This window comes from Scyliorhinus canicula, chromosome 3, assembly GCF_902713615.1.
Source record: "Scyliorhinus canicula chromosome 3, sScyCan1.1, whole genome shotgun sequence".
Lineage (NCBI taxonomy): Eukaryota > Metazoa > Chordata > Chondrichthyes > Carcharhiniformes > Scyliorhinidae > Scyliorhinus > Scyliorhinus canicula.
This window is the reverse complement of record NC_052148.1, coordinates 161,974,052-161,997,088: the sequence shown is the minus strand read 5'-3', so window position 1 is coordinate 161,997,088 and position 23,037 is coordinate 161,974,052. Positions and strand designations below refer to the sequence as shown.

General features: G+C 39.7%; 1 protein-coding gene across 8 annotated transcripts in view; it reads right to left on the bottom strand.

Moving 5' to 3' along the window:
- rab28 (RAB28, member RAS oncogene family) overlaps positions 1-23,037 on the bottom strand; it is a 170,122-nt gene that overhangs the window by 119,413 nt on the left and 27,672 nt on the right. For 7 of the 8 annotated variants that reach the window (XM_038791630.1, XM_038791631.1, XM_038791634.1 and 4 more), the window contains exon 4: positions 14,634-14,763. In XM_038791630.1, the coding sequence (XP_038647558.1) occupies positions 14,634-14,763 (130 nt within the window). Of the gene's footprint in view, positions 1-14,020; positions 14,364-14,633; positions 14,764-23,037 lie in introns of those variants that run through there. The other variant, XM_038791635.1, reaches the window with a different exon arrangement.

The window sequence follows — 23,037 nt, the reverse complement described above, 5'->3', positions numbered from 1 at the left end:
ATAAATGTGGTAATAAATCATTCTTATCACAAGCTGGCTTCTGTCAAGTGACCATAGTATCGGTTTCCCATTGTCCACAAAGGATTTGAATTTTGGCCATTTGCATCTCCAAACGCTAAAAGTGGGTTTGCATGCACATGCGTTCTTATGAATTCCATTCTGCAGCCGAAAAGGCTGCAGGGACCATAGGGCACTGGTTTCTGCAGGTATCTGGACACTGAAAAGCTGATGGTGTTGGGAGTGGCTGAGGGTGTTGCAGAGGAAACAGTCCCTTTGGAATGCTGAATAGGTATATTATGCTTTCTTCAAGGAATCATCATAAATCAAATGCAGACAAATGCTGAATAGTGAATTGGAATAGCATGGAGTATAAACTCTAGTTACTGGATTAAGCTGAATTCTGGAAGAATATTTTTCATCCTGAAAATTAATAATTGACTATGAATGAAAACCCAGTTCTGATATTAAAAAGTAAATTGTATATAGTTCAAAGTGAATGCATTTGTGTAATCTCAATTTGTTCATGGTAATGCTGTCAACATTCATGGGCACCCACAACTACCTCACAAAGTTTACTGCTGGACCCTGGACTGGAGCAAGGACTCTAAAGCCTACCTAACCATGGCTGCAGTCATCAAGCAATTGCAGGAGCAAGGCGCAGAACCAGTCATTCTATTATCCAGCAAGATCCAATAAGAGCGAAGAACACACAAATCTTAATTCCTTCATTGAATAACCATTTAAACAACCCGAACGCTTAATTGTGGCACTAATTGTGCATAGTCTCTGTTATTTTTAATAAAACCTGTATTAATTCCTTGTATACTTCATGTATAATATCACAGGGATAATTTATTAAACAGTTGAAATAAATAGAACACTTAGCTGCTAACGCTAGCAAATTTAAAATTGCTGCTATCACCAGCAACTTTAAAATTGAAGTTAATGCGGTTGGGTGGTGATTGGTATATTTGACCAACAAATGTGACGGACTATTTAAAATGTGGTCCTATTAAGTAGTAAGGACTGCAGAAAGACCCACAAATTTTTTTATATACACAATAAAATTTATGGATAATATGAAAATCTAATTAAAGATTTTTCTTGATCCAGCAGAGCAGTATTTACAATATCACTTCCCATCCAGCTCATGCCGGCCTTGAAGCAGGGTTGCGGATTCTCCGTAAATGTCTGCATATTGGGACCAAAATGTCCATTACTTCTGCTCTTCAGCAACAGTCTCCCCATATTTCTCAGATTTGTCTAGTTTTCCTCCTTGTAGGGGTTCATGGCATCATTACTGTGATATCTTCTAATCGGATGTCCTGTTAACCTAACTAAACTATAACAATTATTTTTGTTTAATTATCTAGGATATTGGAGATCCCGTTGTTTTCTCCTTTCCTCCAACTCTGTTTCCATTTAAAGTACCTTGTTTGCAGAGCGAATATTACTTATTTATTCCATTTCAGTTTGAAACAGAAATGCAGTTTGCAGTATTGTAAAGTAGTTTTCAAATGTGACAAGCAGCAAAAATGTTTGGTTCCCATACCTTTTTTTAAACCACTACAGGAGCAGGATTTGTAATGCTAGTAGTCATTCTCTTCAGTATCCTATTACTGGATTCAATCAGAATGCAGGACATATATTTTTCATTAAAGTATTGTAACATACACACACACACATCTCAAAGCTAAAATCATGAACATATTAGTTCAGAGAGTTCTTTAGAGACTGAAAATTAAGGTACAGAAATTGGAAAAATTGAGAAACAATTTTAGCCACAAAGTGTTTCCAATTCCCACTGTGGTTAAAAATTAAATAGAAAAATGATCCACAGATAAAATTGCATTATGCTCCCATGCCAACAATTTTCAGTTTTTTAAAAATAGCATTAGTTTACACAGTGAGCCTTAGAATTAAGCTTTTATCCCCCCATCCAAAAGGTGAAATAAAGCAATAACGAATAGTACTTCTCCCTCCAATTTCTTTCCTTCACCCTCCCTGCTTTCCTGAAAAGTGATCACTCAGACAATTGCATTGGTAATGGTTAATCCCCAGTACTTTACCCACAGGATAGTCAACCATCACAGCAGTGCCTGATCCTGCCCTCATGCAGGAATCATTTTTCTGGCAATTAGAAAGAAACAGAAACCCTCGTTGCCTTTTCCCTAATCTGGCTATTAGACTGAAATCATTGGAACTTCCTTTTTGAAAATGACAGAAATAAAGTTTCAATCATTGCAAGCAAAAATTGGAGTGTATCTTTTAACCTGAGTAACCCAATGATGTAACAGAAGGATTTCCTGAAAAAGCATGAATATTAATTTTAACACTTTTCAATTAACCTGCCCATGTGATATTCAAAGTGTTTCAAGAAACACAAAACTTGCAAAGGAAGTGGGATACACGTGGAATTGGTAAACAGAAAGCAATTTTCCCCATACATTAAAAAGGACACTTTTTTGAAAAATGAATGTTGACATTAGAACATGTAGCTCAGTAGATGTTAGTAATTTAACATAAAAAGTGAAACATCCTGCAAAGGTCCAAAATTTACGATATGGAAAGGAGGGCTACTGTTTGCAAAAGGCTTCTGAAATCTCTTCTTTTTTTTTAAATGCATTCATAAATGAAAAATGTAAAGATTTATGAAATGCCAGAGCTCGTATTTATTACTCCTTGGTAAATGCAAAAGTAAAAATATACAAATGTTACCTCCTATTGCTGTCCTGGGGGAAATTAACTGAACCATACTGGGTTTATAAATAGATTACAGAAATAGCTTTACCAAACGGTGTCACTGTAAATTCTGAAGCTAATGCATCACCACCAACAGCAGTACACACAAATTAAAACATACTTTAAGATTTAACCTTTCACCTAGCAATGTATCACTGCATCATTTCCTGTGTAGAGATAGCACTCCTGTACTAATCAATCACAGCTAAAGAGAACATACAGTCAACATTCTTAATTAGAGTCTATCCACTCTCCTCCTCGCTCCCATCTGTCACACGCACTGTTTAAAAATAAGTGTTATTAGTCTTTATTTGGGAGTAGATCTGGTTAACATCTCCATGTCTCAACAGCAGAAATCATTCATCCATCTGAAGTACACTGGTGCCTGATAATTCATACCCCTGCATAGAAGCTGCAGATAACCAGAGCCCCAAACCCACTTGAGTATCATAAATCACAATGTATGCAGCTCCCATGCAACCTGGGTTAATTTCTGTTTACAATAAATCTGCTGAGAAAGTTCGTTTGACACTTAAGGAGTCTGGTTTCAAATCAGATGGTGGGAAAAGCAAAGAAACCCGACACAAGCTCCAACCAAGCTAAACGTTTTGCCTTGGGGATGCATGAAGACTTGGATGGCATTAACAATGGTTGTCACAACTGTAAAAGATGACAGACTTCAAAACAAAACAATTGTTTCAAGTAATTTACTGTACAGGTAAACATGGACTAGTGATAATGAGTGTTATGTCTCTCTCAAAGGATACACAAATTCTTAAATAATCTCAGGTGTGTTAACTCAAAATCTGAAGCATTAGCTACAATAGTTAAAACTAATATACACCATACATTATTTCCTCAGCCAGTTCCAGCAAGCATTCACACTGCAACGGATTGTGTAACTTAAACTGCAATGAACTATTGCTAATATTTTCCAAAACAGTATAGAACAGTTAAACCTCTTGTTTAACGTCCAAGATACATAAACAAATAAGCTATATTTGTTATATATATATATATATACACATACACACACACACCTCTAATTGATAACATTTCAAGAACAATCTTAATATAAATCTGATTTTTAACTTTTTAAATTACATAACAAGTAATAAATGTCAATGTTCAAATTTAAATCTGTGAATCTTCTTTTCAAAAATGGTTTCTGGATTCCTATTATTATTTTCCTGAGCTTGAACCAATTTTATTTTATACAGTAACACATTTATTGGATTTAAGGAACTTATAGAATATCACCAAACTGTCCTCGACATCACAGCTATTACTGCATGAATCTTAAAGAAAATAATAACTGGTATGTAAACCAAAGATATGAAGGTTAGGTGAATTGGTCATGCTAAAATTGCCCCTTAGCGTGCAATGGTGTGCAGGTTAGGTCGGGTTATGGGATAGACAGGGGAAGTGAGCCTAGGTGGTCTGCTCTTTCAGAGGGTTGGTGCAGACTCAATGGGCCAAATGGCCTCCTGCGGCACCGTAGGGATTCTATCACAAGGATAGCAAGTGAAGCACAACATATGATGAACATTAAAAGCACAATACATGCCTAAAATACAATAACATACATGATGGGGTATATAACGTGGGTGAAGTGTGTTTGGCATTTTGAAGAACAAAATCATCAATACTGTAGTTCAAAATTCATGTACCACCATTCCAGCACAAGCTTATTTTGGAAGAGTGATACATAATATGTTCAGAATCATTGGACACCTTTTCTGTGCCAAAACCCTTTTTAAATTCCAAGAAACATCAAAATGATCTTTATCAAATTAAATAATTTCCTGCAACTTTTACATTTGCATATAAAATTGCTTCACAAAAAACATTAATAAATACAATTAAACAATAGTTTAACCACAACATAAAATATTACTGATTAGTTATTTCAATGTCTTCATCAAATAGGATACATCCATTCTCCATGTCACACAAGAGCTTTTTCCAAACTTGTAGATGGATTCATTGATTTTAAAAGCTACAATTTAAATCAATGTGATGTAATATCAAAAATGTACCTTCAACATTTAAAATTAAGGAAACATGCAGTATGGAGTTGATCATACTTATAATCTAAATAAGGAAGCCTGTAGCAGGTTCAACATTTTCAAGTTTCAGAAAATATGCAGAATTTTTATTCTTATGATCAAAGTGAACACCTTCACATTTTTCCCACATTATACTCCACCTGCCACCTCATTGTCCACTCACTTAATCTCATCTCTTTGCATGCTCTTGATGTTCTCCTCCTTGAATTCTAATCTAGTTTTGTATTGTCAGCATACTTAGATACATTGTTCACTGTTTTTGTCTATGTCATTAAACAAGATTGTAAATAGCTGAAGCCCAAGCGCTGCCATTTGCGACAGTCAACTGGTTACAGCCTGCCAACTTGAAAATTATTTTTTCATGGGTAAGGGTTATGGGTGCCATTGACAATGCCAGCTTTCATTGCCCATCGCTAATTGTCCTTTAACTAACTGATATACTGGGCCATTTCAGAGGGCATTTAAGAGTCAACAACATTGCTGTGAGTCTGGAGTCACAAGTAGGCCATACGAGACATGTGGTAGAAGGTAAATGACCATTTAAAGAAACAAGTCAAAATCTTCGGAATTTACATTTAATGATTGATTCTGGAATTAAATGCTAGCCTTAGTAATGGTGACCATGACAACAATGATCGTTTGTCATAAAAACCCATCCGGTTCACTAATATCCATTAGGGAAATAATTTGGAAATAAATGTAAATTCTACCAGCTGCCCTGGTGGGATTTGAACCTAGTGGCCCAGAGTATTAACCTGAGCCTCTGAATTACTAATCCAGTGATATTACCACTACCCCATTGTCTCTCCCTCCCCTGGGATTATCACTACTCTGTGCTCCCTGTCCGTTAACTAATCTGTTAACCACACTTCCCCAGAGAGCAATGCATGGATCTTTCATACTTAATTTTTGTTTTTCCAATGGAATGTATTTTTGTTGAAGATCCTTGCTATTCCTAATCTCCACCCAAAAGGATTGCACGGCCTGGCTTTCTCAGCCAAGATCCTTTCTCACGTGTGTCCTAATGTCATTCTTTATTATGAGGGCTACATTTCTCCTTTCCATTCTGTCTGCCTTTTCAAAATATAGCATACCCTGGAATTTCCAAACCTTCGTCACCTTTGTTAAGAGATAATTTAAGTAATTTGTGTTAGAAATAAGATGCAAGTTTAATTTGTGTTTCTGTATGTGTGCTAAGAAAAGGTCAAAACTTCAGTTTAGATTCATGTTAAACAAAGGTGCCTAGTTGATCACTTTAAACTTTGTCTGCTTTGCAATTAAGGTTTGATGATGTAAAAACAATTACAGGGGTTAAAAAAACTTCCTTAGCAACCAGAGGCTCACACTGAAAAGAGAAGCACTGGAGTTCAGTTGGAATCAGGAATAAGCAAGAAGCTTTCTACAAAAACTGCCAGTATAAACAGGACAATACAGAAGAACATGAAGCAAGTCCCAGAAGCTAAAGAACAGTTAGAAATCAGGGAATGAGAGTTCCAAGAAGCTAAAGGAACAAAGAAGAGAAATCTGGAAAAGAGTTCTATTTTAGAGAGGCTTCTAGCAAAAGTCAGGGCTGCAAGGTACAAGCATGGAGACATCAACTAGCGAGAGCCACACATCAGAGGTGGTACCATGGGTGGTAACACCTTAACACAGCCTGTGAAACAATGATGTTCAGTCAGCGTGGTTTGGTACCTGTGAGAGAGATTGTGTGGAAGTTTGAATGCACATGGTGTTCCATGGAAGAGAAACAGTGAAAGGAGAGGCTGAAATCCTGGACGTGGATCCTTGGTGAAGGCATCCAAGAAAAAGGGTTGTTTGGGGGAAGTTTCCAAACGTGTTCTGCGAAAGTGGAACTTGGATACCCTTCTGTGAAAGTCAAAGATCCAGTGAGAGCAGTTGGCTCATCAGTGTGACAGTTTGTTTAGGCCAATCCATAGGCATTGTTTTGGGTGTCAATTGGTTTCAGAGTGTGGTGGGTCTGACCACATTCCACTTATTGGTTTACATGGACTCTGTACTTACTGAGAGCATTAGTTGGATTGGATTCTAATTGGATTTGTTTATTGTCACGTGTACCGAGGTACAGTGAAAAGCATTTTTCAGCGTGCTGTTCAAACACATCATTTAGTAGATGAAAATAAAATAAAATACATAATAGGGCAACACAAGGTATACAATGCAAATGCCTAGACAATGGCATCGGGTGAAGCATACAGGAGTGTAGTATTAATCAGATCAGTCCATAATAAGGTCATTTAGGAGTGTGGTAACAGTGGGGAAGAAGCTGTTTTTGAACCTGTTTGTGCGTGAACTCAGACTTTTGTATTTCCTGTCCGATGGAAGAAATTGGCAGAGTGAGTAAGCCAGTTGGGAGGGGTCTTTGACTATGCTGCCCATTTTCCCAAGGCATTGTGAGGTGTAGATGGAGTCAATGGATGGGAGGCTGGTTTGTGTGATGGAGTGGGCTGTGTTCACAACTCTCTGAAGTTTCTTGCGGTCTTGGGCCGAACAGTTGCCATACCAGGCTGTGATGCAGCCAGATAGGATGCTTTCTATGGTGCACCTTGTAAAAGTTGGTAAGAGTCAGTGTGGACATGCTGAATTTCCTTAGTCTTCTGAGGACGTATAGGCGCGGTTATGCTTTCTTGGTTGTAGCATCGACGTGGGTGGACTAGGGCAGATTTTTGGTGATGTGCACACCTAGGAATTTGAAGCTCGGCCCCATTGATGCTGACAGGGGTGTGTATGGTACTTTGCTTCCTGAAGTCAATGACCAGCTCTTTAGTTTTGCTGGCATTGAGGGAGGGATTGTTGTCGCTACACCACTCCACTAGGTGCTCTATTTCCCTCCTGTCCCTTCTGGTTACCATTACCTGTATCAGTACCCTGCACTATTGTCTTGTCTTTTCTTCTAAATTTCCCCTCATGAAAACCCTCCCCTCCATTATTTAGTTTAAAGTCCTCTTTACAGCTCTATTTATACAACTCGCCAAGACACTGGCCCCAGCGCTGTTCGGGTGAAGACCATTCTAACAGTACAGCAAGATGGAAATGGAATCCAAGTAGAGATAAAAGATAATAAAGGATTTAATCACACCAGTAGAAATAAATCTACATTAATACTGCAAAAGAAATATGCTAACAAATAAGGGAAATTAGTATTAAAAATCACGAGAGATTTCAACTATCCTGAAATTAATTTACCAGAAGAGGGAGGCAACATGGATAAGGGAATGAGGTCCCACAGCGTAATGTGTTTTCCAACAGTATGCAAGAAACCCCAACAATGGAGGATTTACTCCTGGATTTGCTAATGTGGAATGTGTAATAAGTCCACGGAAGCAGAAGTCCCATCACCAGAATCCCTTTATTAACAAAACCAACAGCAGTACAACCAGATGAAATGAAATGAAAATGAAAATCGCTTATTGTCACGAGTAGGCTTCAAATGAAGTTACTGTGAAAAGCCCCTAGTCGCCACATTCCGGCGCCTGTTCGGGGAGGCTGTTACCGTGCTGCTGGCTTGCCTTGGTCTGCTTTCAAAGCCAGCGATTAGCCCAGTGAGCTAAACAGCCCCTTGCATTCAGCTTGCCATCTACACTCCCTGTTATATACAAAGAGGTTCCCTGATTGGCCCACTAATCAGGGAACTTGTATCCCAATTGGCCAATCTCAAAGGCCTGGTCTAAGTAATTACCGAATGAACCAGAGCAGACAGGAGAAGGAAAAATAGGGAAACATCCAAGTAATATTGAGCATAATATTGGATGGTTTAAAATAATAATTGAGCATGATTTGAATATAATAATGTCCAGGATAATAAACTGGAAAAAAGTTTGATTTTGAGGGGTTGACATTAGAACTTGGAAAATAAAACAAACAATATTGGCAAACAAGGATGTAGAACACACTCCAAGAAAGTATATTCTGCTAATAACTCTAATTTTGCATCAGGGATAAATAAAGGCAGAGGGGAAAATTGAGGGTAAGGAAAGAGGCAGACTGAGTACATGAACAGCAGGGAAGAGCATAATAAGGAAGAGTTTAAGGAAATTAGGAGAGAAGTCAGAGAAACAATTAGGAAAGCAAAAAGGAACTATGAAAATAAATTATCAAGAAGCATGAAAAAAATATTCTACAGGAATATTCATTTAAAAATAAAGGTTGGAACAGGAAAAAAGGTGATCAAGGGGTAGATGAGAAGACGAGATTAGAAATAATGGGCGGGAAATTCCGGTCCTGTGCCACTGCACGGGTTTCCCGGCAATGAGGGATACTGTCACCTGGAGATCCTATTGACAATGTCAGGGTTGGTAGATTTCCACTGGCGGGCCGCCTCCACCAACGAAAAATACATAAATCCTGCCCAATAGAACACTTAAAATACATAAGAGAAATGTTAAATAAGAAATCAACTTGAGAGTACATCACTCCGGTCCTGATGAATTGCATCTATTTATTTTAAACAAATCCAACAAAGAGGTAGCAGAAGGACTATTAAATATATTTAATCGTTTATTAGAAAAAGATCTCATATCAGATAGCAATATTTAAGGGAAACAGAACATGGCCAAGGAACTATAAAACAATTGACTTAATATAGTTACAGGAAAAGTAACGAAATCTCAACTAAAGGGGAAAACTCAAAAATTCTAATGATGAATTTTAAAATGGGGAGATCACGTGATTGACAGAAATCTGAAAATTGTTCAGTGGCAACTTTACAAGTGATCTCTCAATTAAGTTTGCTCAAATATGCTCCTGGTAACAATTGTCTAACTGGTAACAATGTACCAATAACATATGGAAATTTTGAGAGTTGTACAAATCAGACCTCCAACCATGGCATTGCCATAATAATAATAATCAATCATCATCATCATCATAATAATAATAATCGTCTATTGTCACAAGAAGGCTTCAGTGAAATTACTGTGAAAAACCCCTATGTGATACAATTAGCTGTCCTGTGAGGTAGAATTAGTCCATAGTCTCTGGAGTTTAGAAGAATGAGAGGTGATCGCGCTGAATCATATAAAATTCTGAAGAGGGCTCAAAGGGGAGATGCTGGTAGACTGGCTCTAGAACTAAGAGTCCTAATCTCAGGATAAGGCACCAACTATTTAGGACTGAGATGAGAAACATTTTCAGAAGGTTGAAGCTTTGGAATTCTCCAACCCAGAGAGCAGATGCTCAGTTAATGGATATATTCCAGGGAACAAAAAAAATAGATCTTTAGGTCTGAAGGGAACCAAGGTAAGTCACGAAACTCCAGCCACAGCCTTATTGAATGGTGGAGAAGGCGTGATGGACCATATGACCTTCTCCTGCTTCTATTTAATGTTCTCCTTTCGGAGGAAAATTTATGATCAATTTTAAAGATCATTATATCAAGTTCTCTTTCTCCACTCTGCTAACCAGTTTAAATTAGGTATTGACCGGTCTTTAACTGGTCTTTGCGCTTTATGTTCCCTTTCCTCACTGGACAAGGTTCGACAGAAATAGTGGTCCAGATTAACCATTTTTATTCCACTTAATGCTGTAGAACTTACTCAATGCCCTAGCTGCCCAAAGTCCCATTTTCGTCATCTTCCTTAAAGTTGTAGCATTATTTGTAGCGTTTTTCATATTTTTCTGATATTAAAGCTCATCTTCACAGGATATGTTCAGATGAAGGTCATTCAACACAAATTGCCTCCTCCTCTCCGAATAATAAATATTTTTATTAAAATATTTAGTTGCATTCAAAAGTAGTGTATTCCATCTCCAATAATCTAGTTAATTATCCTCTATAGTATTTCCTGGTATCCATCCTAAATTTTCCATTTATATCCCTGAACTTGTGCCCTATAATCTTGCTGCTTTAGTGTGTCTGAATTGTCTAACCTTCTGTATCCAAGTAAGTTTATATAGCACTGTGAAGTCCTCTTTCTGGACGAACACCAATTTAGAGTCATCCCTTATTCTTCTTCCCTTTGACAGTGGTCAGCCTCATTGCCTTCCTCTACGCTGGCCTTCCTCTACGCTGATTCTAGCTCTACACGGATTCTAGCTCTACACGGATTCTAGCTCTACACGGTTCCCGAATGTCATTGTGATTAGGAATAGAGGCGGTACGATGCCACAGTGGTTAGCACTCTTGCCTCACAGCGCCAGGGTCCAAGGTTCAATTCTGGCCTCAGGTAACTGTGGAGTTTACACTTTCCCCCTGTGTCTAGGTCCCAGTCTAAAGATTTGCAAGTTATGTTGATTGGCCATGCTAAATTGCCCCTTAGTGTCCAAAAGGTTAGGTGGAGTTACCAGGATAGGGTTGGGGTGTGGGCCTTGGCAGGGTACTCTTTCCAAGGGTTGGTGCAGACGATGGGCCAAATGGTCTCCTTTTAAACTGTAGAGATTCTATGAATGCTTAGATGCAGCCTGACTAAAGCAAAACACAGCTCCATCATGATTTTGGGGACTTATTCGCCAGATTTGAAAATATAATCCAGCATCCATTTTCTTAACAGCTAATGCTACTGATCAACCCAGGTGCAAACTTTGCTTACGTTATGTACAAATTTTAAGTTTTTCAGGAGGTAATACTGCAATTCCATTTCTTTCAAATATACGTACTAGGAACCGAACTAGTCCCAACACATTGCTCCGTGACATCCTACGTAAGGTTCACCACTATTGCAATCTTGATTAGCCAGTGTGTCATTACTTCATAAGAAAGTCAAGAGTGCAGGGGACAGGCAGGAAAGTGGAGACTCCTGTTCGATTTCTTACTCAATGATTACCACAGCCTTCCTTTTTAATAGATTAATAATCCAACTCTTATCACAGAGACCAAATGACCTCACTTTGCAAAGGTGTCTTTCATGTTAAAACAGGCATATTCAAACTACAGAGTTTCGGCCAATTCCAGTCCTCGAATTTGTAATTCAGTCCAAGGAGCTACGGCTAGTCAGTTCTATTTACATTGATATATTTTGCTTGCTGGTTTTGAACAGGGTGGTTCTTTTGTACCATTACTGCAATTGTAAAATTAATCCAACTGCAGAGATCCCCAGCTGGAGATCAATTGGAATGTTGATTACAACTGTGTGTATGATCAATAAGCCTCAAGATGTGCACTTCACATATTAGAATTTGTTTTATGGGTTACTTACATAATTGAAAGGCTTGGTATTTGCGCTTGTACCTGATCAATTTAAATTCTTGAAGTTATAGAGACAGGGTTGACGGGGGGGGGGGGGGGGGGGGGGGGGGGGTGCTGGAAAGCTCAGGTAGGAATTCTGCTCTTCATAGTTATCTAAGGCCCATGCTAGTACCCCATGCTCAGAAAGATTTGGCTTGGTTAAAGCCTCCTTTCTGAAGCATGAGAAATTGGGCCATTCACAAAACACCTGGAAAACCAAGGTCCTCTTCCAACCATCATTGGATGGCAGCACAATGCATCACCAAGACCCAAGAAAACATTGGCATATTTCTGTATCCAAATGTCTGCCTCCAACGTGCCAGTTCAGCCTCTGGCCAACTAAGAAAAAGAATATTTGAGCATCAGCATCTCAAACCCAAGAGAGATGATAGTGGTGATTTACTGGATGGCAGTGATTCTACATTCTATGCAGTCCTAGACAACTGACAGTAGGCACCTCAAAGCATTCAAAATGTGGTACCTTCGCATGATCCTCTAAATCCAGTGGCTAGAAAGGCAATCCAACAACAGAATACACACAAGCCATCATCTCCAGCATTGAACTGCTACTCAAAATCAGCTCCACTGGACTGAGCACATTGTTTGTGTGCCTGACACCAAACTCCCAAAGCTACTCTTCCCAGGAAGAAAGCAGAAACACTTGGGGATATTCTGTCAGGAACAGGCAACGGTGAAATCAAAGCACGGAGTGCAAAAACCTTCAAACAGATCTACCCAATCCTTCAAGTGCCATCTGCTCCACAAGTGGTAGAGTCTACAAGCTCTACAATGGACTTAGCTCAGAGTGGAAGCAAATCATCCTCAATGCTGAGGGGCTGCCCAAGAACAACAATCGCCTCATGATAGCAGCATTGACGAGCTGGCCTGTTTCAGTTTAAAATTAAAACATGACAACTTGGCAAAGCCACGAAGCAGTAATTAATAGGGTGATTGAATTTACTGAAGGCAGAGTTAGATATATTTTTGATAGACAAGTGAGTCAATGGATATGGGGGTGGGGGTGAATGGGCAGGCAGACAGGAAAGTGGAGTTGAGGCAGGTGCAAAGAAAATACAGCACACTGTTGAGTATAGAATCCAACCCAAATGCAATGCAGATATGAAACTTTGAAAATAAGACCAAATGTACTGTAGTCCCCAATACCAACCTTCTTCTCATTGGTCAGAACAAATATCAGGCAAAACATCAAGACCGAATGCATAGCACAGTTCATCACAGCAGGTGAATTTTACTGCTGATATAAATACAGATTAATGGATTTACAGCAGGTAACAATAAGCATTTGTGTAACATTATAGAATCTTATTTTGAAAGTTCAGTCAGAAGTCAATAAGGAAAAGGTTTTTGACGTATCCATTGAGCATATATGAAAGTTAATTGCAAAGTAGTTACCAAAGTAAATATCAGATTTCAGGCTTCATCAGGTGGGTAAAGCTAATTTTGGAGTATGCTAGCCCTACCACAAAACAATGTTGATGCATCAGAAAAAGAGAGAAAGCTGACCAAGGCTTTCATGGATTAAATTACGGCCAGCAAATAAACTATGAATTGAGGGAACACAGGCCTCAAAAATAACATTGAAGCAAGCTATTTAAATTGTACAGCACATATAGGTCACAAGTACAAATTTACAAACCTTAAATTGGGGGAAAAAGCTTTTATTTCCCGTACCAGCCTCCCCGGACAGGCGCCGGAATGTGGCGACTGGGGGCTTTTCACAGTAACTTCGTTGAAGCCTACTCATGACAATAAAGCAATTCTCATTTTTTCATTTCACCACTGTACAGTAGACACGAGGAAACAATACCAAAAGAAAGTGGTGATTCAGGGTCAGTAGACATCAGTAAAAGTGAGCTGGAATGATCCTGATCTCGAATGTTGAAGATATTAGGAAATAAACAGTTTGATTTTTCTTCAGAAGTGAAATATAATAAAAACAGGCTGTATAATAGCCCAGCATTTGCAGCGCTGAGGGATCTCCTCTGCTACTGGAATCGCTATAAATGTCCTTCAGTTCAAAATAGGCATATAATTATCACAGAATATATCCCAATGGAATTCTGACCCACAACCTCCGATCCAAATGCATTCTGAAATGTATGGTGCCCCCATCTCAAAGATATAGATTCTGTAATGTCTGACTTGTTCTTGCAAGGTTTTCCATCATCTATGTCGCACTGCTTTTGACATGCTGTATGCGAGGGTGTGCACCATTTTGCCATGGCTTTATCCTTTCAATGTTTCTTTTTGTACAAATGGAAGCACCAGACATAATGATTAAGCTGAACCAGCTACAATGGTATCCTCCTGTCTTTTTCTGTATTCATGTATGGTGAAATATTCATGCTGTACTGTACCAGTTGTAAAAATGGAAAAAGTCAATATTTTTGAAAAATGTGAAATAAAGGAATTCTCAAATCAGTAGGAGGGAGGTATTAAATGATAGTATCTTTTATTATCTATGAGGAACAGGCATGCTGAGTCACAAAACAAAACCTTTCTGACTCTGGATTTCATATATTTAAAGTAATCAGATAATACTCAGTGTACTATAAGTGAGCTTATATGATAATATTATCTACTATACACAAAATAATTTCGCTATTTAATAAATTACTTACTTTTATTTCCAACTAATGAAACTACAGGTTGTTGGTCGGACTCGTCATTTACTTTCTTCACTACAGCATACCAATCTTCAAGGTTTTCAAAACTCTGGTAGTTTGTGATGTCATATACCAATAAGATACCCTGTGGGAGGGTGGAAACAATAAAACAGCACTTCAGTCACTTCAAAGGTCTCTTTAGCATTGGTGCAAGAGAATGTAAAACATAATAAGGCCCTACAAAGATGCACAAGTTTTCACTAGCAATAAACCCAAGACCTTTTTATCAGGTTAAGCATTCGATAGTTCTGCATAACATCATCAGGGCCAACACTTGCTTTGAAGCATAGATCCTTTGGTAATGACTGCTACTGAAACATTGACTGTCAGTATACTAACAAAGACTTTTAAATAATATCAACTACAGTATGATCTGAAAGTTATTAGAACACAACAGTTGCCACTGTTTTAGCAGTTTATTATTGTGCATAATATGGGCATCACTGATCACCAAACAAAAATGTCAGGCAGCATCAGGACTTCTCCAATAAGTACGTCCCGGTTTTCTCAGTAAATTTCAAGATTCTTTATGGATCATGAGTAATAACTTACTTCTTCACAAATTCGAGGGGAAAAATTAAAATTTCCAATACTTTATTTACTAGAGGTCCAGGGATGCATACAGATCTTTCCATAATGTGACTATGCATGCTAAAAATCCTTAATGACTACTGCATCTTATTAACTAAATGCATACAATGACATAGCACATGATGATTAGATGTTAAAATTAACTCTCATATTTCAATCTGACTTTAAACAACTTAGTAATGCATAATATAAAGAAGTCACAAACAAGCTACTTTAAACATGCGTTTTAACATTCAATATTTTTCAGTGCAGTTGATTAGTCCTGAACAAAAAGGCAGCCAAAATGTTTCAAGACGCAACCTCATCATGCTTGACACGATGAGCATTGGACATAGGAACAGGAACACGTCATCTGGCCCTTCAAGCCTGCTCCACCATTCAATAAGATCATGGCTCATCTGGCCATAGTCTCAGCTGCCTTCATGTGTGCCTGCACATTCCCCCAGCCACAACCTCCCTTGCATATCAAAAATCTGTTTAACTCTGCCTTGAATAAATTCAATAACACATCCTCCACTGCTTTCTGGGTAAGAAAAATCCTCAGTGAAGGATCAGAGCCATCCTTAGTACTGCTCTGATACGAGTCTAAATTTAGTGTTCAAATCACTAGAGTAGGACCTGAACTCTCAAACTTTAGGCTCAGAGGTGGGTGTACCATCACTGGGCCACAGCTGCCACCTATACTGAAGAAACACATTGGCAAGCAGGCTGATCAAATATGGGGAAACTCTAAGAACTGAACACAGTTACGTGACTAGGAATGATAATAAGGTCCATCGCAGGGGTGGGATGTCAGTCACTTGCCCATCTCCAAGGGTGGCCACTCTCATTATGAACATGGGGCATAATTTTCCCATAATGGTGTCAGACTCTGACTGAAAACTGGCGTGCATCTCCCCAGGTGCACTGCCGAGTTTTCAGACCAGACCTTCAGCCGCACGCCAAAAAATAAAATCTGGGGATATGGTTTGCGATGTCAGACTGGTGGGCTGGGGTCTGATAGAGGGGGCAAGTATGGCTCCACAGACATAGGAGCGGATCAGGATGCCTGGCTGAAGTTATTCAACCCCCCCCACTCCCCAGCGGACACAGAAGACCCCCACCCTCCCATAAGCATCTGGACAGCCCCACCATGAAAATAATCAACACGGTGAATTTCTATCAAGTCTATTTGAAAAGCCTCTTCAAAGCAAGTATTTTTTCTGCTGTAAAGGCATTAGCAGATGCATTTTAAAAGGCTATATTAAAAATATGTTATTTATTGCGAAATGAACCAACGCTACACAAATTAAACTAATAGCAGGTTCAGTATAATTTTTTAAATAATTGGCAGTAATTTAAAATCAGGTTCTGGACTAGAAATTTTGTGGTAAAACTATTTTCTACTGTATTAATAGAAATGCAACGTGGAGACCACATCCCACCGCACCCAAGCACCCACATATGCAGCCCACCACCTAACTTCTACTCGCCATCCCGACACATAAACCCTGCTCCTTCCCCATAACCCATCCCCCGTTACAAATAACAACCCCACACATAACCCACTTTTTAAAAAAATCAATTCAATTTTTGTCATAATCATGTTGGAATGCTTGGTCTCCCACTATATAAAAACTACTACACTCCCTCTTTCCAATTCCCATACGATGAAGGGTCTTTTGTGATACTGTTTGCCAGTGCAGTTCAAAAACATTCAGTTGGTCCAAATAAGAAAAAAAAAGCAATACAGTACTATTTTTTTCTAGTGGACCAGTGAAAGACAGGCAGTTAAACATTATAACTCATAAAAGGCTGCAATGTTCAACTCCCCAAAAGGATATTTTGTCCATTTATGCTTAATTAAGGATACACAGTAGTACGGAAAATGTTTTGCCCTTAGGAATGGTAGTATTAACTGCCTCTTAGATAGGTGGATTCCAAGTTTGTTCTACTACGAATTCTCTATATCTTTTAAATGTTTTTAAAAGGTAACTGAAAGTCTTGATTCGCGATAAAGCAATTCAATTAATGATGTACGTTGATTAAGTTTGCATTTTCTCCAACCTCTCCAATAAAATAAGTTTATTTTCAATGATTCACTTTTTCTACACATCTTCGTCTTGGGTAGTCCCTCAGCGTCGAGGATGACTTAGTTCCACTCCGGGGAGGCAAGGTTTCACTGGCAGTGAAGCTACTCAGAGGAAGCTGCACACTGCAAGTGATTTAATTCAAAAAGCTGCTGTGGAAGTTGCCACATCTATGGAGCTAGTGACGAGAGAAGCTTCGCAGTTAGGGGCTGGAGTGAAGATCCACAAAGTGGATACCTCAAGGAACAAGACTGCAAAGTTGCAACCATGTCATTGTTGTACATGATGGGTTGGACACTCGGCGGGGAATGCTGGAGTAAAACAAATACATGCAAAAACTGTGGCAAGAAAAACTACATTGCCAAGGCACGTAGCGCTCAGAAAATTTCTCCTACACCAAGAAGGTGCTAGAAAACAACAGTCAAACAATTTAATTGTGTCTCCAAATTAGTGGATGAAGCTCAAGACCACAGAAAACAGAGCTACTGCAAGAACTAAATCCAGGTGTTTTGTCAATGTTTTGCGGCATATCCAAAACTTGAAGGTCATGAAATTAAAATGAAAGTGGACATGGTTGCACCAGAGAATCAAAAGTGGAGGCAACTGCCTTTAAAACTATCAAACGCGATCTTGCGGATGCACATTGAAGGGGTCGTACCATTAAAACAATGCATTATAATGAAAGTAGAAGCAAAAGAATAGACTAGTGTGTAGTTGCCTATTCATGTTGTCCGTGGATTTTCCTGCTCTATTTTGCAGAGCATGGTCGGCTAAGATCAGGCTTAACTGGGAAACAGTCAATCAATTGGTACAGTGTTTTTCAAACTCCCCTCCCACCCCCGCCCCAAACTCACTTTTGCCAACCAGCTGACCGTTGCGACCCACACCACATTCACTCACCTATAATGTGAAAGGAAAGCCTGCTTGGTCCTCAATCTCATTCCAATCAGGTTCACCGGAGAGAGCAATGTGCAGGCTTCAGCCAGTTTTCACCTTTGCGAGAACAGAAAATCTAACCTCGCACATGTAGGTCGTCATGAAGGGCAATTGCAGACAATTCATTTTACTTAGCGCTGGATACTCCTGGGACACGCTACTCTGCTGACAGCCTCATGGGCTTTTGGCGCGTTTTTAATGTGCTGTCATCGATCAGGCACAACAGCTTAGTCTTTTAATTTAGAGTCAGCTGTTAATAACTGACTCTGGGGTTTCAACCGCAAACAGAATTTTTCACCCACCACTCCTCTTTCATAATCAGAAACTTCTCTCATTTTTCAGTACTTTCCTGCATACAAACACATGGGCTTTCCATCCTTATTTGCACAATTGACAAAACCGTACCTCAAGAAATCATTTTTGTACATATTTGTTCCCAAGTAGTTTCTTCTTTGTAGGCTGTTCACCACAGAGCTAGCACTAGCACTGCTCTGTCCTGCCGTGGACTCTCCTGGGCTGCTCTCTCCAGTATATTGAAATGTGGGATTCTGGCCAATAGCTATACTGCCCATTTGTGTGTCTGGCCGTCTTTTTCTTGTAACAAAACGATTCATCTTCACAGTCGCCTTGCTTTCTAGCAGCGAGAAAATTGAACGCCTTCTCCATGTTGTGATACAGAAGATTTCCTTTTGGAATAACATCTGTGCCTGCTCTTTCTCAAAGATCCATGGAACAAATTCTGAGTGGGTTGAATGGAGTGCAATGTTATTTAGGTGACATACTCATCACCAGTGCAAGTGAACAGGAACACTTGGAGAATTTGGAAGCTACCCTGAAGTGGTTATGGACCACAACCCGAGAGTTACAAAATAAAATGTATCACTTTTTAAAGTCATCCATAAATTACTATGGTCATATCATCGAAAAAGATAGCTTGCACAAGGAGCTTACACAAGGACCCACAATTAAGGTAGTTTTTAGCACTGATCAATTATTATGGTAAATTCATGCCAAATTTAGAAATACGATTAAAGCGTATACACACTTTGCTACGTGTCAAACAAGCATGGCACTGGTCAGAAGCATGTGAGACTGCATACGAGAAATGAAAGAAGCTTAACTGAAGTCACAGTTGTTGGTTCATTATAATCCCAAGATGAAGTTGCAACTTGCTTGACTCCTGGGGTTGGTGCAGTCATCTTGCACATTATATTTTTAGTTATCCACTAAGCGCCAAAACTTCTGTATCGAACTATATTACACACACAAGCCGTTTAACTGAAATTGTTAGCTGCAGAACATCAGCCCAAGGAGACATCTTGCTGCTCCAGGAAAGAGAAACAACAGATAGCCGTTATCAAGGATAGCAATGAACAATATGGGATTTTTTCACCATTTATATTGGTGTCAAGTTGTCTGGAGGAAAGACAATCATACAAGATTGTATTGCAGTGGGCATTTTTACCTTGGGAAGGCCATTATACTTAGGTAGGGGAGGTGATTTATACATATTCTTGATAATGGAGAGCTGGTGATGAATATTAGGACACAGCATGAACATGTCTTTGCACTGATTGGATATTATAGTTAAGTAAGCATGCATGCACTTGTTGTAAGTGATTAATTGTACTCGCATACTATGCATGATGACTATGCATGATGTAAACCTTAATCGATTGTCATGATTGGATATAGATAACTGGTAACAAATGATTGGTTATATGGCAATTTCATCTTCTCTACCCATGTGACTGGGGTTAGGGGGGTGAGGTCACCGATACAACTAAGGGCACGAGGTTTAAAGCGGCCTGTCAGCAGCATGCGTAGCCGCACAGCTGCCTTGCCGGCTGCGGCAATGGTGTTGCATATCTGTCCACCCCGACCCCACAGCCCACCTCTTGGCCACCCCCCACTATTCTCCCCAGCCTTGGCAGAAGCACCCCGGCCAGCGACACAGCTGTCGGTATAGCGGTGCTGGACACTGTCCATATGCCCGGTCTCTCTCTCAGCAGCTAACACGCTAAGTTCACGATTTGTGAGAGCACACGTGTGCCGTGCCGTCGGGAACTTGGCCCATTGGAGGCAGAGAATTGCGAGTGCGCCCACTGATGATCTGCGACCAGTGCTGCAACTCCTCCTGTTCATGCCTCTCTCCCTTCTTAAACAGAGGGGTTATATTTGCTACTTTCCAGAATCTAGAAAACTTTGGGAAATTAACACCAACGCATCTACTACCATCCATGATTATTGCCATTCTTTTATCACAAGCATTTCTTCCTGTATACTTTGTCCTACATTGTGGTAACGGTTAAGGAACCTGTAGAACACTCCCACTAATGACTTCTTCCCCCTACTATTCCTCATCTCCTCCCAAACAGATCTACATCCTGATCTCCTGAACCGTCATCTCTAACTATTGCACCAACACCTCTTTTGATCAACAGTGTTACCCCTCCACTTGTACTGAGCTTCCTATTCTTCTGGATTGTCATATACCCCTCGATATTCAGAATCCAATTCCTGTCGTTCTGCAGCCACATCTCTGTAATAGCGATCAGATCACATTTATTTACTTCAATATGCACTATCAGTACATTTATTTTATTAATACCATGTGGATTTAGATAAAGAGCCTTTGGTTTTGTCTTCTCGTTATCATTGTAACATCTTGTCTTAAATATTGGTACATTCATTAGGTTTTATCTCTGTCTCTTCCCATTATTCTATGACCATCATTTACCATATTATTGTGGTCTTCTACTTTGAATATACCCCTTGATTTGCTACATCTACTCGAGCTTGATCCCTCACCCCTTTTGTTTAGTTTAAAGCCGTCTCTACTCATCCCAGCATGGTTCAGATCCCAACAGGAAAGTCCCCACTTTCCCCAGTATTGGTGCCAGCATCCATGACCAGAACCAACTTTGCCCACACCATTCTTTGAGCCACACATTCATCTCTCCGTTCTTATTTTCCCTATGTCAATTTGCATGCAACTCCAGCAATAATCTGCAGATTATTACCCTTGAGGGTCTGCATCTTAATTTAATACATAGCCTCCCATTCTGACTATGCAGAATTTCTTTCCTTGTCGTGCCTATGTTGTTGGTACTTACATGGACCATGAGGACTAGATGCTACCACTCCCATTACAAGTTCTGCTCAGGGCTGATGTCCAAACCTTGGTACCAGGCAAGCAAAACAACTTCTGGACTCTCCATCTTTGCTGCAGAGAACAGTATCTAACCCCCTCACTATACGGTCCCCTACTACATTCTTGGATGCTCTTCTATACTATGGTGCCACGGCCAGCCTGCTCATCCACCTTTTAAACCTTACCTTTGGTCAGAAAAGAATGCAACAAGGTAAGCAAGCACAAAGGCAGCAGTTCAACACAGAGTGTAGTTAGTCAGATAGTGAATTTGGTAATTTGGTGAGTTCAGGGCAAGGAAACAGGTAAGTGAAGTGTATTGGCAAGTATTTCGCTCATTTGTCTCTCAAAACTTTTAATTAGTAATAGTAATTGAGAGGTTTTGTTAGTAGTCAGGTCACTAACAGAGGTTATTATAATTAATTGACTTAATTTTTCATAAAGGTGGCAGAGCAGGTGATGTATTGTGACTACAGTACTTGGGAGTTCCTGGATACTGGTATAATGCAGAGAAAAGACGTCTGTTGTTGTTGTCAGTGTCGGCGGCTTGAGGAGCTTTGCTCAATCAATGAGTTGGAAGTTGAGCTGCAAACACAGCGATGCATCAGGGAGGGGGAAAGTTACCTGGAAAATTAATTCCAGGACGCAGCCACATTCCTTACATTATGGTTTTTTGGCATGGTCGTGGCCAGGAACAGGAGAGTGTATCTGCAAGTGAGGCATGTCAGGGAATTGCAGTGATAGAAGTGGAATGGCCTCAGTTCTGACATCTGTCCAATAGATTCACATTTCTTGCAACTTGTGGAAACAAACGCGAGCACTGCAGGACAAATGAGCAAACTGGCCGTGGCACTGGAGTACAGGAAGTCATTCAACTGTGGGGAGTTAATAGGAATGTAGTGGAAGTAGGGGACAGTACAGTCAGGGAGATTTGCACAGTTCACTGCAGCAAAGAGAGAGTCCAGGTGGATATGGTGCCTGCCCGGTGCCAATGTTAAGACTCTTTTCAGGGCTGTCAAGGAACATTCAGTGGGAGGGGAAGGATCTAGTTGTTGTTGTCACCGTTGGCATTATAGGACTAAGAAAGAGGTTCTCCTGAGGGGTTTTGAGCAGCTATGGGCTAAATTAAAAAGCAGAACCTCAAAAGCCAATAATTCCTGGATTATTTACCTGAGCCATGAGAAAATTGGCACAGGGTAAATAAGATAAAAGACATGGATACATGGCTCAAAGACTTGTGACGAGAAATGGGTTTTGATTCATGGAGCTCTGGCACCAGTATTGCAGAATGTGGTAGGTGTACCATTGGAACTGTCTTTACCTGAACCGTACTGGGGTCAGTGTTCTGGTGAGTCATTGAAGTATGGTGGTGGAGAGGATTGTAATTAAATAGTGGGGGGTGGGGTCATGAGAGAGCAGGTGTAATAAATCAAGGGACTAACAATAGCGATTTGGGTATAGTTAGTCAGAATATGCAATTTGTATAATGTTAATCAGAATATGGCAGGAAGGGACAGAGAGCAGAGTGCACCATCAGATGAGGTCAAATGCAGTTAAAGGCTCTGGGCAAAACTCTCAGGAAAGCTTTCAAAGTGTGGTAGCGAGCAGAAAT